This window comes from Neomonachus schauinslandi, chromosome 4, assembly GCF_002201575.2.
Source record: "Neomonachus schauinslandi chromosome 4, ASM220157v2, whole genome shotgun sequence".
NCBI lineage: Eukaryota > Metazoa > Chordata > Mammalia > Carnivora > Phocidae > Neomonachus > Neomonachus schauinslandi.
In genome coordinates, this window is record NC_058406.1 from 7,570,045 (window position 1) to 7,584,461 (window position 14,417).

Sequence of the window (14,417 nt, forward strand, 5' to 3'; positions counted from 1 at the left end):
AGCGTCTAAGGGGCAGCTCCCTGCCCTGGGGCCCTGGCCCTTCCCTCTCTTGCTCTGTCATGTTCTGAGGCCCTCAAGGTGGGACTGAAAAGCCCTTTTGGCAGAACCTTGGCTCGGGTTCAATTCGCCCAACTCCGGCAAAGGCAGGACCATCCCAAGCTGGCCGGCTGGAGGGCTCCACCTCAGTCGTGGGCCCAACCTGGAGTCCAGCTGTGTAGGAAGCCTTAGAAGCTGGGGCCTGGCCCCCGTTGTATACCATGAGTCAGAAGGATGCTGGGAAGACCCCAGGGGAAGGGGCGAGAGCACTGCCAAGCAAGTATGGTTAGCTGGTCAGAACCAACCCCCCACGCCAGGCCAGTGGGCAACTCCCTAGATCAGCTCCCAGGTTGTGGGCTCTGCCTCAAGGGTGTGGGAGGGTGTCTCCCAGTCCCATACAATTGATCCACAGAGGATTTTACCATTGCCCGGGGGTTAGCAATGAGTGGGCTCACCCCCACCCCAGACTCCTGCATTCTCTGGCTGCCTTCCCCAGAGCCCAGGCTTTGAGCCTGGGAGCCATGACCACCAGTTTGGAGCCCAGAACCCCTAACCCGGACTGGGGCTTCCCCAGCCAACCCCAAGGCTGCATCTGAGGTGGAGAAAGCCTGTCACCAGGAAATGGGGGTCACAGTAGGCCCCGGTGTGCTTGTTAGCAGATGAGCACACGTGAGAGCAAGTGTGCACACCGCAAGATGTCCGGCCCAGGAACCGGGCATGAGCGATTATGTGTGTGTGTGCGTGCAAGCACGTGTATGAGAACCTGAGCGTGTATTAACCTGTGTGCGTGGCAGATATGCCTAAGGGATGAGTGGATGTGTGCAGAAGCATGGGCTTCAGAGGCAGAGAAGTGGGCCTCCTGGCTACTCGAGTCCCGAGCTCAGGATGGGGCGTGACTTACTTGACAGTGGAGACGGTCCCTGTGGTGATGGAGTCTGTTTTGGAGAAGGTCGACTTCAGGTACTCGGGAGTGTTGAAGGGCAGGGAGGCAGGTGGCTCAGGCCCTGGCCCAGGGGCGCTGGGAGCACTGGGCACGCTGGGGAGGGGCGCAGGAGCCAGGCTGGGGGTGGGCGGGACCTTGGCAGGGCCCGGCTTCTGGATGGCGCGGACGTCATACTTGGAGGGGCGCCCCACCTTGCCCGTCTTGAAGGCAATGGCCCCGCCCATGTCGGGGCTGCCTTCCCCGGGCTTGAAGAGATGGAGGTATTTGACATTCTCCAGGTCGTACTTGGATGGCTTCTTGTAGGTGCTACCGTTCTGGGGCCGCAAGTTCTCGCCTGTCTTCAGTTTCTGGATGAAGAAGTCGTACTTGGAGGCGCGGGCCACTAGGCCCTGCATGGGGACACTGCTGTGTGAGGGCAGGGGCAGGATGGTGGCCTTGGTCTCCAGGTGAGCTGTGCTGCTGGGCAGCCTCAGGCCAGGCAGGGGCCCCGTCACCTCCTTGCCTGCCCGCTCCTCGGCCTTGGTGCTATGGGCTGGCCAGGAGAGCTGCTCGCCGGCCTTGAGCTTGCGGATGTACTCCTCGTATTTGGAGAAGCGTGCCCGCTTGCTGAGGGCATCCTCGGAGGTGGGCAGCATGGAAGAGGTGGCCACCTCCGGGATGGAGCCCGCGTGCAGCTTCTCGAAGCTGATCTTCCTGGCCAGCTCATCCCTCGTGTTCTGGTCATCATAGCCAAACATGCCGAGGAACTCGGTCATGGTAGAAGCCGCGTAGTCCCGGAGCGAGGAGGCCTCTCCTGTGGCGCGGGGAGAGCCCAGTCACCTCTGGGAAAGAGCAGGGTGGCCAAGGGATGGGGGGCAACCCCTCCCCACGAGCCCCCACCCACAGAAGGAGGAGGTTGGCGTGGGGAGGGGGCGGAGCACGACATGATCTATGGACATTTGGCTCACTTGTTAGGTTTTACGACTCTTAAATTAATTTGTTTTAAAAAAAAGTAATTAATACCGGGGTAAAATAAAACGAGTTCATCAATGCCAGGAAAATCAATTTCCTAAATGTTCTGGCCGATGGCTTTTCAGTACATTAAACAAAGTTTCATAAATGTCTCCTCTCTCTCGCCTTGGCCTAATATGAAAGAGAAGTCACTTTACTGGAAGTAAGGCCAGATCCCAACCTGCCTCCTCAGGGTGGGGTGACATGGGGGCTGGGGACAGGTAAGGATGTGGGGCAGCGGCCGTGCCATCAGGAGGGACCCCAGGAGGTGAGGGAGCCCTTGGGGACAGGGTTGGGGTGGGACTGGTTAAGCCCACCTGGGGGACTCTCCCGGACCCCCCAAGTGGACACACAGCCCCTCATCCCTGGGAGGTGGAGGGCTTGCCCCAAGCCTCCCCAGGAGCTGGCCTCTTGGCTTCCCACCAGCCCCCCAGTGGCTGAGGGTCCCAGACAACAGGGCGGAGGGGGCAGGTGCCCTGCGGATGTGTTTACTCAGACTCACTCAGGGCTCTTTGCAGTGAAGATTTATGACGTGGGGAGTCCTACGAACCTCCCCTGTCAATCCTCATGCTTGCGTGTGAGGGTGGTGCCCCCGAGGAGAGTCCGGGCCTGAGAGGTTGGGCCTGCCAGCCCTGGCAGCGGACAGACTACGGCCCATCTGTGGGCCCCGCCTGTGCCCACTGTGGGGGCAACTTCTCCACAGGGACATGAGCAAACACCCGTGTGCATGCGTGCACACACACGCACACCCCCAGCTACCTGCCCAGCTCCACAAAGACACACACACGTGGACACAAACCACCCTAAATCCTACACGCCATCTCCCCAGGATGAGCCTCCTGATGGTGGAGGCAAGCGGACCCTATGCTGCCTGGGCTTTTCCTGTGAGACCTGCCTTCCTGCACACGCCACCTTCCACCACAGCAGACGTGTGACTTCCGGCACACCCAAACCTGCTCGTTCCCGTGCAGAAACTCGCTAAACACCTACTATGTGCTGTGCCCTGAATCAGGGGCGGGTGCACATAGGAGGGTGAGACCCTCATGGGCCTCAGGGACACACACGTTCTCTGCATTCTCGTCTGAGCCCGCAAAGCCGGGCGTACTCGGAGCAGCAGGATGCCCGGCCGGAAGTCCTAACAGCACAGCAGGGGAAGGCGTAGCTGAGGAAGGGGAGGCCCAGGACCCAGCAGGGCGGCCGATGGGGGTCACCTCCCAACCCACATCCCCACCTACCAGGTCTGTGTGAGGACAGTCACAGGTAGCACCTGGCCCCCAAGGTGGGCAGAGTGACTCCAGGAGCCAACAGACGGCTGTTCCCTGGGGCAGGGTGGCCGGTGGGCCACTGTCCTGACCTCAAGCTATGTGGGGTGGGGGAGCCCAGCCTGGGAGGAGTGGGCTCTGGCTGCTAGATTCAGTGGTTCAGGGACCAGGGAAAGGGGCTAAAAATAGCAGGAGGCAGCTGAGCCCTCACTATATATGGCAGAGAGACAGAAGGCTTTGAAGGGCAGGCAGCTTAGCGGAGGGAGGGGGGCCCGGCAGGGGTCTGGGGCAGCCCAGAGGCCTGCATTCCTGAGCCCCCAGGCCCAGAGAAGGTGGCCCGAGCCCGGTGGGCGGATAGGGCTCCAACTGGTTCTCTCTGGTGGCCCGGGCTGAGCAGGCTGCCCCGGGTGTCAGACTGCAGTCCCACGGGGCCTCCAACCCGAGGAGGAGCGATGCCTGGGTCATGAGGCCACTGGCAGTTCCAGCCCTACCTCTATGGTCCCAGCTCCCCACTTGGGCTGAGAGAAGGCAGGAGCCAGGGCAGAGCTGGGCCTGGGAGGGGCTGGGGCCCCGATGGGACAGCGGCCCTTGTCCCTGTCCCTCCCTCTCCTCTGGCTCAGCACAATCACCTTGTGTCTGGGAACGGCAAGGGCTTTTCCTATCAGAGGAAACTGAAGGTCACACTTTTCCTCATTGATCTTGCAATGTTTGTTAATTACTCTGTCACTGATGTGGCGAAGGATAATTAAACAGCTCTGTTTATATCTTATATGCATAATTATGTAGCTGCGCAGGGCTCCCCGCGCAGGGAGGAGATGCGCCCCTCGCTGCAGGGGGAAGGGGATCGGGGAGCAGGCAGGGGAGGCTCGGGGCACCAGACACAGGCCTGAGAAGGAGGCTGGGAGCGGGAGAAAAAAACCCCAGACCTGGGGTTCCATCCTAGCGGTGGTGACACCCTTCCACCCGAAACTGCAGGCCCTCCCTCCCTGGAGGGGAAGGAGCTCGGGGCTGCTCTGAGTTGTAAGGACAAGGAGAGCCGAAAAGCTGGGCCTTAGCCATCTCGTGCACAGGAAAGAGGTCAGCCAGAGGAGCGCGTCCCGGGCAGGTGGGTATGATGGGACATGCAGGCTGGGCCGGGTGGGGCCATCCTGTGGCCCTGGGCCTCACCCCTGAGAGGTCCTGCCTGGGATAGCCAGTGTCCCTGGTGAGGGTAAGGCTTTCGGGAGAGGGCAGGGGAGGGTGGGAGAGCAGGCCTATCCTGGAGCTGAGCAGCCCCGCCCCTGCAGGCTCCTCTGCAGGTGTGGAGAGACAGTCCAACAGTCTGTCCTCTGTCCGGCGTCCCTGCAGCCATCAGACACCACTGTGCTCACGGCCGTCCCCCGCCCGGCTCACCCTGGGAAGCTTCTCTCCCACCCCGAGCAAGTCTCCCGTTCTGGCCACTACCTTGGCCCTAGGCCCCCATGTCAGGAGAACTGGCGGGGCGGAATGAGGTACCGGTAAGGGGAGCACACATGGGGGAAGGCGGCAGGCTCCGCGGACCCCCTACTCCCCCTCGACGGGATCATGCCATCCATCCATCCATCTGTCTGGGGCTCAGACACCTACCTGAAGCCTGCTTGGCACTGGGGCCGCTGTTGTCCTTGGAGGCTGCCCCATCAGACTCCTTCTCGCCTGCAACACCACTGCCATCCTTGGGGGGCTCTTCGCCGTGGTCCTCCTCATCGCTGCAGCCCTGGGGCTGCACCATGTAGACGCCCTCGGGGGGCAGCTCCAGGCCCTCGCGGCTGATCCGTCCCAGGCCCAGCGCGGGCGCGGGCTCCTCGCTGTACTCGCCGTTGACCCACTTCTCGATCACCGCCCGCCTCTTGTCTTCCTCGCTGCGGGCTCCCCGGGCCACACCGGCCTCTCGGTCCCGCGGCCGCAGTGGGCTGCCCTCGGCCTGGGGGCCCGCCTCCGTCCCCTTCTCCACCACCACCTGGCGGCTCAGCTTGGCGCAGATGGCATTGAGCTTCAGGCCACCTTTGCGCTTGGCCGCCATCGCGGGCTTGCCTGCGGGCGGGTCGGTGCACCGGGTGCCTTCAGCTGTGGGGTGGACGGAGAGGTCAGGGGCGGGCGCGTGCTGGATTTGGCCCCCCCCGACCCTTGGCAGCCCCCAGGCCCCATGTCTTCCCAATCCTCCGCCTTCCCCGCACTGCCCCAAGCCTGGCTGGCGGGGCCTTGGGCCCTTCACCGGACCCGGAGCTCCAGGGGCCCAGCTCACCCGGCGCTCCGTCCCCAGAGCTGGGCACCGGGGCGGGCCTGTACTAGGTGGTTCAAGGAGGGCTTGTTTGTAAATGAACATCCTAATGGGTGATCTTCAAACACCAGGGGCAGGCTTCTCCTCAGCACCTGGTTTCTGGAAGCATTTCCTACACTTGCTTGGCTCTCAATTCCTCTTCTGAGAGGCAGGCCAGACATGACCCCAGATTGAGGAGGCGGTGTGTCCTCTGACATGCAAGGATACCGAGGCACGCACGCCGGCTGAGGGGCTGGGCACCGGGTAACACTGGTAAGTGACAGCGTCTTGGGAGCATCTGCCACCCCGCCCCCCTCCATGGCCTGCCGCGCAGGGAGGACACTGCCGAGAGCCAGGGAGCAGCCTGCACCAACCTCCTGCCTTCCTGTCCCAGCCACAAGGGGCTGGCACCCTTCCCCACCTGAGCATCTCTTCCCTGGCAGCTCCTCTGCCAGACCTGGTCCCTGGGCCCCACCGGACTCCTACCTCTGCTCACTGGAGAGCCCCAAGACCCCTTCCTTCTCCCTCCAGCCACCCAGGGCCCTCCGAAGGCCTCTGTCTTTCCTCCCTCCCCTCCCCTTCACAGACCCGCTCGCATTCTCTGGCCATTTCCTTTCCTCAAGCCTCAGTGAGGGCCATTCAAGGACAGAACTCCTGATAGTCCCTCCAAGAACCGCTCATCCCCATCTGGGGATCTCACTCTGCCTTCTCGGCCTCGGCCAGCTCCCGCGGCCCTTGTAGACCTGGCTGATTCCGGGAAGCCCACGTCCCCGCCTGGAGAAGCCACAGCTGGAGCAGGCTGGGATTCCTCAGATCCCCAACAGAGAGCCCAAAAGCTGCAGTTGCGGTGCCGAATGCCTGCATATGACAGCTCGACAGAAACTCTAACTAAGGCTGCCCGAGGCCTCGCCACTTTCCTCACGGCTGCTGAGCGGGGTGCCAGGGTCCGGGGTGGGGGGGATGGCGCACGGCAAGTCCCCTCACCACACAGCCTGGGACCTGCCACAAAGGCCAAGGGTGGACACACATACACATGTTTGTGTATCTGTCTGTCTGTCCTCCACCCTTCCATCCGTCCATTTAGTCAACTCCTGTTGTGGGCCAGACCCTGTGGTGGGCTGGGCACACAGGCTCAGCCCACACTGGCTTTGGGCACAGGGGGCCCCACTGGAGTCTCTCAGTGGCAGGGCTCCCTCGCGTGTCCCTCAGCGGAGGAATGGGCATGTCTGAGTCTCCACCCACAATGGTCAAAAGGCTGAGTGAGGGCAGGGGCTCTGCTCCCAGGGCCATGGGCAGAAGGGGCTTCCCTATAATGTGTCAATACCCTAAAAACCCCCACACCTGGAAGCCCCCTGAGAGGCATGCTCAGACAGGATGCCCACACCTGGGCCTGCCCAGGGACCCTGTTCCACGAGACTCGGCTTGTGCACCCGGGTGGTTGCATAATGCCCAGCCCAGCAGCCCCAGACCTGCTCTGAAGCCGGCCGCCAGGGCACATGGCCTGGGGCCCTGGGGGCCTGGTGACCGAGACCAGGCTAGGTAGTGTTCACTGCCAGAGAAGGCTCTGCTTGGCTCACACCAGTCCTCCCAGTTCTGGGGCCCTGGCTCTGCTGGGCCCCACCCTTGCCCAGGCCAGGGGCCCGCTCTCCCCAAGTTCACCCAGATCGCCAAGTCCGTGCTGCCCATGCCCAAGTCTCCAAGCACTGACATGGGTCCCCTAGTCACACCATCCCACCCAACTGCTGGGCCAGCCACCAGGCTGCACGACACCAAGTTTTCTCCAACAGACCTACAGGCAGCAGGCCTCACCTGGCCCCCTCTGTCCCCTGCCCTGGTCGGGAAGGGAAGGGGGGAGTAGGGGAGCCTGCTCTATTTTTACCAGGAGGTAAGCAGCCAAGTGTGTATGGCAGACAGCAAATGGATCTATAAATATTTATCCCAAGGAAGAGGGAAGCAGAAGCTCCCAGGGCTGCACTTGCTGCTGGTGACACCCCCTCCCTGGGTTCCCACCCATCCTGGAGCCTCCCGGCACTTGGGCCCACCCAGTCCAGCCCACCCTCCCCTGGTCTCGGCCATGTGCCTGGCTCGGTCCCTCCTGGGCCCCCACCAGCTGCGATGCAGCTGTGCACCCAGGGCCCACCCCCAGCCCACAGGCCCCTTTGCTCCGCCTACACCCCCCACACCTGCCCTCCAGATGCTGCTCTGCCCCAGCCCACCTGCCTTCCAGATGTTGCCCTCCCTCTGACTCTACTGCTGGTCCCAGGGGTAGAGGTGGAGAAGGCGTGTGGGCCTGGGGTGCAGGGCAGGAGGCAGAGGCTAGGGCAGCGGTAGGGAGTATGAAAGAGCTAAGGTCCATCCGCCTTCCGGCCCACTCCGCGGAGCCCTTCTCCCCTCCCCCTCCTTCAGGGCCCTGGGACATACAGACTACCCCCCTCGTGGTCTGACCCCAGGCTCCTGTCCATGTAAACATTCCCCCGACTTTCTTCCCTAAAATATAAACGCCGTGGCCAGGCCTCAATGGGAGGAAGCCATCCGTCCCCGGCCCTGTCACTGCCCCTTTCATCTCCTTCCCGCCACCAGCCTGCCCGCTGCTGTATTTACACTGGACACTTCCTCTGGGAACAATACTGCCCAGGAGGCAGGCTTGGGCCGGAGGGTGGGAAGGCGAGGGGACTCCTGCACTGCTTATTCAGGGACAGGCTCCAGAAAGGAGGCAAGGGGCGAGGCAGCTGAGGTGGGCCCAGTCAGGCCCGGGGGAAGGAGCGGCCAGGACCTGCACGCAGGAAGCAAGCCCAGCGGCTCTCCCAGACTCTAGCCTCTGGCCCCGGCAGCTCTGGCCCCGTGGGGTGAGCCTCAGGAGGTGGCACAGCCCCAGGGCACAGTCTGGCTCTCCCCCTTGCTAGCTCACGGCCCTGGGCGGGCTCTCCCCCCGTGAAAGGGCCACAGGACTTTAAGGTGGGAGAGTTCTGGCAAGCAAGGACCTGAGAAAAGGCAGCTGAGTCCTGGGTGGGGGGGACAAGCAAGCAGGTGTGGTGCACATCTAGGCACAAGATCCCAAGACCTAGAAACCTCACCTGGCCCTGAAGAGAGAGGGGAGACCAGAGAGGCTGGGGGGCCTGGCCGGGGGGCAGGCTGCCCACTCAGCAACAAACGCCCCCCCCCCCCCCACGCATCAGCTCCCAGGGTCTGAACCTTCCCTCCCGGTGCTCCAAACTCTACCAGCCCACCTGCAAGCAGCCCTCCTCTGTGAGCTGAGCAGATCCTGGCGGCAGGCAGGTGGGGCAGAAACCGGACTTTCCATGAACATTTCTGGGGACTATCTCACGATATGCCTCACGGTGACCCAGTGAAGCAGGGACTGCCCTCATCCCTTCTTTGATAGAAGAGGCAACTGATCCTGGAGCCACGCAGACACCCCAGAGCCTGGGCTCACAAAGGCCCCAGGCTCAGCAAGGCGCTGAGGCTGCCACCACGTCCCCAGTTCAGGCTCCTGGGTGGGCTGTAGGAAGTCCCAGGCCTCTCTGCCCCATCTCCTCCTCACCCCTACTCCTGGTTCCCATAACACGGAGCCCCCTAAAGTGTTAACTGCAATGGGTAAAATGGTGCAGCAGATTGCTACAATAAATAATTTACTGATATTTATAAATATTCAAATCAGCCAGCTTCAGAAATCAAATGAAGGGAGGGCCTCGGGAGAAGGGCCGGTTATGGCAGGAATCTCATCACTCCCTCCAAAGGCTGAGGAGGCCAGGGCTCCTGCCAGTTATGGGGGAGACAGGGGGGCTCCTATAGCTGCACCTGGGCCCCTGGTCTCGGATCCCTGGGGACTAAGGGGTTGGGGGTGGCTGGAACGGCTCCACCTCCCGGCCAGGTTGGGGCCAGGCCCTCCCCTGACCTGCGCAGCCTGTGCTCAAGGGGATGAGAAGCTCCAGTGCCCAGCGCCCATAGCCTGGTTCTCCAAGTTGCTTGTCCTGCTGTGTGTGTGGGGGGGGCAGTCCCTGGGGGCTGGGCAGGCCTGGCAGCACCCCCCCAAACTCGTGAGTAATGTGTTTCGGGGCCGGGCGGCCTGTCAGCTACCAGGCTCCGGGTGCTTTATGGGCTCTGCCTGGTGGCTCTGAACTCCCTGGTAGGAAATAAAGTTCTCCCTGTGCGTCCCTTCTAAACATTTCACTCAGTGGAAACGGTGTTTAAGAAAAATGAGGACATATTTCTTCCTAAGGATGCAGTGTCCCCTTTGGGCAGCCTAACGCCCGCTGTATATCAGGAGGTGGGGAGGCAAGGGCCAGGCACCCATCCCTGGGGTGGGGATGCTCCAGGGCCCACCTGCCCGCGGCCAGACAGCTCAGGGGCCACGGACACTGCCAGGCCATGGGCCCATAGCCCGGAGTGATAGGGCAGCTGGGACCCTCTGAATACCGCCTGTGCTAGAGATCGCACTGGGCACGTCAGTGATCACCCGCCCCCAACAGTCCCATGAGGCCTTTGACCTGTCCCCATTTCCAGACGAGGAAGCAGAGCCTGGTGAGATTGGTAACTGCCCACGGTCACCCAGAGTCAGTGCTGGAATGGGACTCCCACGGGGCTCGGATGTCCAAGGTCACGGTCTAACAGCCCACATGCCCCTCCCACAGCCTCCCAATCAGGGTGGTGGCAATGTTGGAGCCTCCACCCTTGCATCCCTAAGAACTTGAACTTGACGGGCCACAAACCCCAGTTTTGGGGGCGATGTGTCTACGTTCATTCAACACCCCCTCTGAACTCCTTCTACAGGCCAGGCCCTGGGCTTAATCCTCAGGACACGACGTGAGCAAGACAGACTGTCCTGGTTCCTGCCACCACAGCCAGCTCAGACTTAGACAAGGGGGCAGACATTCACGTCATTACAAGCGCCATCACTGTGGTGAAAGGTCCAGGTGCCACAGGGGCAGCGAGTCTGGGGAGCCAGGAAGGGTCCCCCTAGAGACAGGTGCCCCGTCCCCTGCTTCCCCCCAAGCTCCCTGACCATCCCTCCCACCTCTCTCCTCGCCCCCACGGCTAGCCCAGTTTGCTGCCCTATTATCTTCTTCAGCACTGACTCCCTCCCCCAGCCGGCACCTGTCCTCTAGGAGAGGGTGTCCTCCTCTCTTGGGCCAGAGCCCACCTCCAGCTCAGAACAGAAGGGCCACCCAGCTTTTGCGGGTGAGAGCAGGGCCACTGCTCCCCAGGGCTCTCAGCCAGGCCCCCTAGTCCCCAACAGCGCTAAGGCAGGAAGTGCGGGGGCCCTGGCCACCAGGTCCTACTTGCCCCCCTTTGTTTATTTATTTATTATGATTTTTTAGTCCAGTTAAAAGGTTTACTATCCAGACGCGTCTAAGTGGCCTCACTTAGCGTAAGTAACTCTATAAATCAGGGGAACTGTTAGCATCCACCGCACAGGCTGGCTATCAATCTCCCCCAGGTCACAGCCAAACAGGAAGGGGAGAAAAAAAGAGCTACCACCCAGGGGAGATTTAAAACACACACACGGCGCACACACAGACCGTGCACGCGCGCACACACTCGGGCGTCTCCGTATTTGTACAATATTATAAGTCACACGTGCACATGCGGAGTGGCCCGGAAACTGAGCGTGCCGTGTGTGGTCATGATAACAGAGCACAAACAGGGCTCCTGTGGCTGAAAAGGGAGTCAGGGCCTGAGGGCAGGGAGCCTCCCATGGGCCCCCCCAGGGCTGGGCGCTCACGCCTGAGCTGCTGTTCCCCGGGCGAGTGGCTCTGGAGGGCCCAGGAGGGGCTCCGCTTGGTCCCCTCCACTCTCTGTGGCCCCTGCCTCTGTAAACCCAAAGGGCCGAGCTTTCCCCTTTTGTGTGCCCAAGGTAAGCACTCAGCGGGGAGGTGGAGCCATGGAAAGCGCCAGGGAGGCCGGCACTCGCAGGCCACCGCAGAGGGGCACGCTGTGGTCCCAGGTCCTCGCTGAGGCCACCCAAGGCCGGGCCCGCCCCCGACACAGCACAGGACTCAAGAAGGGTGGCACCATCTGAAGGAGTGACCAGCGGCCTCGGAAGGTGCCCAGGCTAGGTGAGCGCCCAGAGCCACCTGTCCACAGGGATGCCCCACCTTTTTACTCCAGTAGGTGTGGCCGGATGTGCGCGCAGCTTGGACACAGGTCCCCACCCCCATCACCCCGAGAGGCCCCGGACCTGGAAGGACCCACTAGTTGGGCCATACCAGGCAGCGGAGTGGGAGAGGCCTCTCCTGGCCTCCTCTGTGGATCCCCAAGGCCAGGCAAGGCAGCCTGAGGGGGGATGGCCCGCCCAGGGCCCACCTCTCCCACCTCGCCCCGGAGGCCTCCCGGCTCACCCGCCTGCCTGCCCGCTGCATCTCCCGTGAACTCTATTTCTCTTTCCTCTCTGAAAACAACTGAGCTGTAAATACTGTTTAACCTTCTCCCCCCCCCCCCCCCCCACCCCCTCCCCTTCGCACTATAAAAACACAAATATGCCATAACTCAGCCGGCCCGGCCGCCCAGCCTCCAACATGCCCCGCGCCCGGGCCTCTCAGGAAGGTCATTACAAACGACTTTCCGATTCACTGCTCCTGAAATAATTTTGTGTATTAAAACCTGAATCTGCACTTTCTGGGGCCGAAAGCCTCGCTTAATTATGGCGGGTGTCCTTGGGACGGACAGTGATCCTTCACTCGCCAGCCCGCCCGCTCCAGCCCTCCGCCCGCCAGCCCGCCCCCCTCCCTGGGCCCAATCTGTTTTCAAAGTGTGTCTGTCCTTTATTAAATTGTTTTCTTTTCCACATTATCAGTTGCCATGGAGACCTCATCTCTCGGATTATTTGAATTTCATTATATCTATTGATTTGGGAGCATTTCATCTTTTTTATTGTTTTTCTGTCAATTTTCAAAACGAATAACCATCTAATTTGCGTCAGTGCTGATTATGTTTGTCCCTCAATAGAGGTCGGCAGCTGCGCTGGGGAAACAAATCAATGAAAAACCATCATAAAACTCCCCACTCCAGTCTCCGGGATGTGTGGGTGACATTCCACGCCTGTGAGAGACACACTCATCAGCTCCAAGTTCGGCTACGGTGGCAGCCGGCTCCGCTCCACGTCCGCCTCCTCTGGCCTTAATATTTAATTTCGCGATTTGGGGCATTATTAGTGGTGTTTTTATTAGTGCGTGTGCATGTGAGTGTTTGGTGGTGGGCCGGCTGTTCCGTTAATTTGTGGGTGAGGCTGGGAAAGCCCAGAGGAGGGCAGGGCGGACGGGGCTGGGGTGCGGTGGGAAGTGAAGGAAGCAGGAGGGGAGCCCCGAGGAGAGGGATGGGGGGGGGCCGGGAACGGGAGGACCACGCTGAGGGGCCGGAAAAGGGGGGGTCGCAGAAGGGGGGCCAAGCGAAGGGGAGGAAAAGAGGGAATTCAAATTGCTTACTTTGTTGGGTTTTTTTAAATAATTTATGCAATTTTAAGCATTTATGTATAAATTTTTTAATAAGCCACCCTGGAGCAGGATGGCCATTAACATCCCAACGTCCTTCTGTCCAATGGGCTGGCAGAGAGGATCAATTTCTGAGAGTACTTTCCCTTTTTTATGACATGATAAAATGCTTTTAAAGCAACTTACACAAATATGGAAATTTTTTTTCTTTTTTTCCTTGTCCCCTCTCCCTTCCCCTAACAGCCTTCTTATCCACCAGGGATGGGTGTGTGTGTGTGTGCGTGTGTGTGTGTGCGCGCGCGCGCGCGCACACGCACGGGCACACACACACACACGCACACACACACTTGTGCTCCTGCTCCCTCTGCTGCTGGGGAGGGGGGCTGCGGGGGGGCTGGCAGGGAGACAGCCCCAGTTCTAACTGGAACTGGCCGCCTGTCCTTCTAACAAGGGCATAAACTTTCATTACCCATGCACGCAGTCAAAGACAATTTAGGGAAACGCGCTGCTCAGAAAAGGAAAACCTCAGCGATTCGTGACCTACGCCGCTGCCATCTGGGGGGCTCTGGCCTCCAGCTCCAGGGAGCCAGAGTCCTGAACCTCTGGCCCTGCCCACTGGAGGGTTGGGGAGGGGCCCTCGTGGGCGTAGCTTGCAGAGGGAGGGGAGAGAGTGGAGGGAGGGCAAGGGTCTCTGCCTTGGCTGGCCGAGAGCACCTGCACAGGCCAGGGGACAGTCCCCCTTGTTGTGCTCTCCCCCCACACCTCTTCACTGCCCCACTAGGCATGGGCCCTCGAGGGCAAGCATGGGGCCCGTGCCCTTCTGCCACCCAGTGCTGGCACAGAGCAGAAGCTCAGCGCTGTGGATGGATGGATGAATGGATGGACAGGCGGAGGGACTGAGTGAAGACAAAGTAGGAAACCAGGCCCAGACGCCCTCAGGCTCCAGAAGGAGACCCACAGATGCTGGAGAAAGGCTCCCTGTCCAGGTATCACCTGCTCTGGAAAGGGGTCTGGGACAGGAGTGCCTCTGGGTATAGAGGATGGGGGGCACTGGAGTGAGATAGGGCACTGGAGCGAGACCTGGCTACCATCACCCCTACCCTAGGCCTGAACCCCAACTCCCTGAGATGGAGCCAGGTCTTTTGAGGAAGAGGGCAAGTGTCCTATGCCCAGGCTTGGGGACGACCCTTACTTCCATGTCCCCTTCACCTTGCAGCCCTTCCTCCTGATGAGGAGCAGGAGGGGGGACTCAAGGGGTGAGCCCTGCCCAAGGGCCGAGGCGGATGATCCTGGTTCCCAGCACAGTGCCTGGAGCCTTTCCCTGCCTTGCCATCGAGGGACAGTGCCTGGCCCTCCCATACCATCCATGCTTGGGCACTGGGACTTTGACAGCATCCAGATCAGACAATTCAACATTAGAAACTTGGATCTTCCTCTTAAAGCTCACCACTTCTAAGGAAGTTTGGTCTCTGCCCTGGGCCTCA

The 14,417-nt window shown here is 61.0% G+C and overlaps 1 protein-coding gene across 3 annotated transcripts in view; it reads right to left on the minus strand.

Annotated features, from left to right (window-relative positions):
• CASZ1 (castor zinc finger 1) overlaps positions 1-14,417 on the minus strand; it is a 122,547-nt gene that overhangs the window by 19,205 nt on the left and 88,925 nt on the right. For all 3 annotated transcript variants that reach the window (XM_021684036.2, XM_021684035.2, XM_021684034.2), the window contains 2 exons: positions 4,837-5,313; positions 938-1,772 (listed from right to left, as the gene is read on the minus strand). In XM_021684036.2, the coding sequence (XP_021539711.1) occupies positions 938-1,772; positions 4,837-5,313 (1,312 nt within the window). The remainder of the gene's footprint in view (positions 1-937; positions 1,773-4,836; positions 5,314-14,417) is intronic.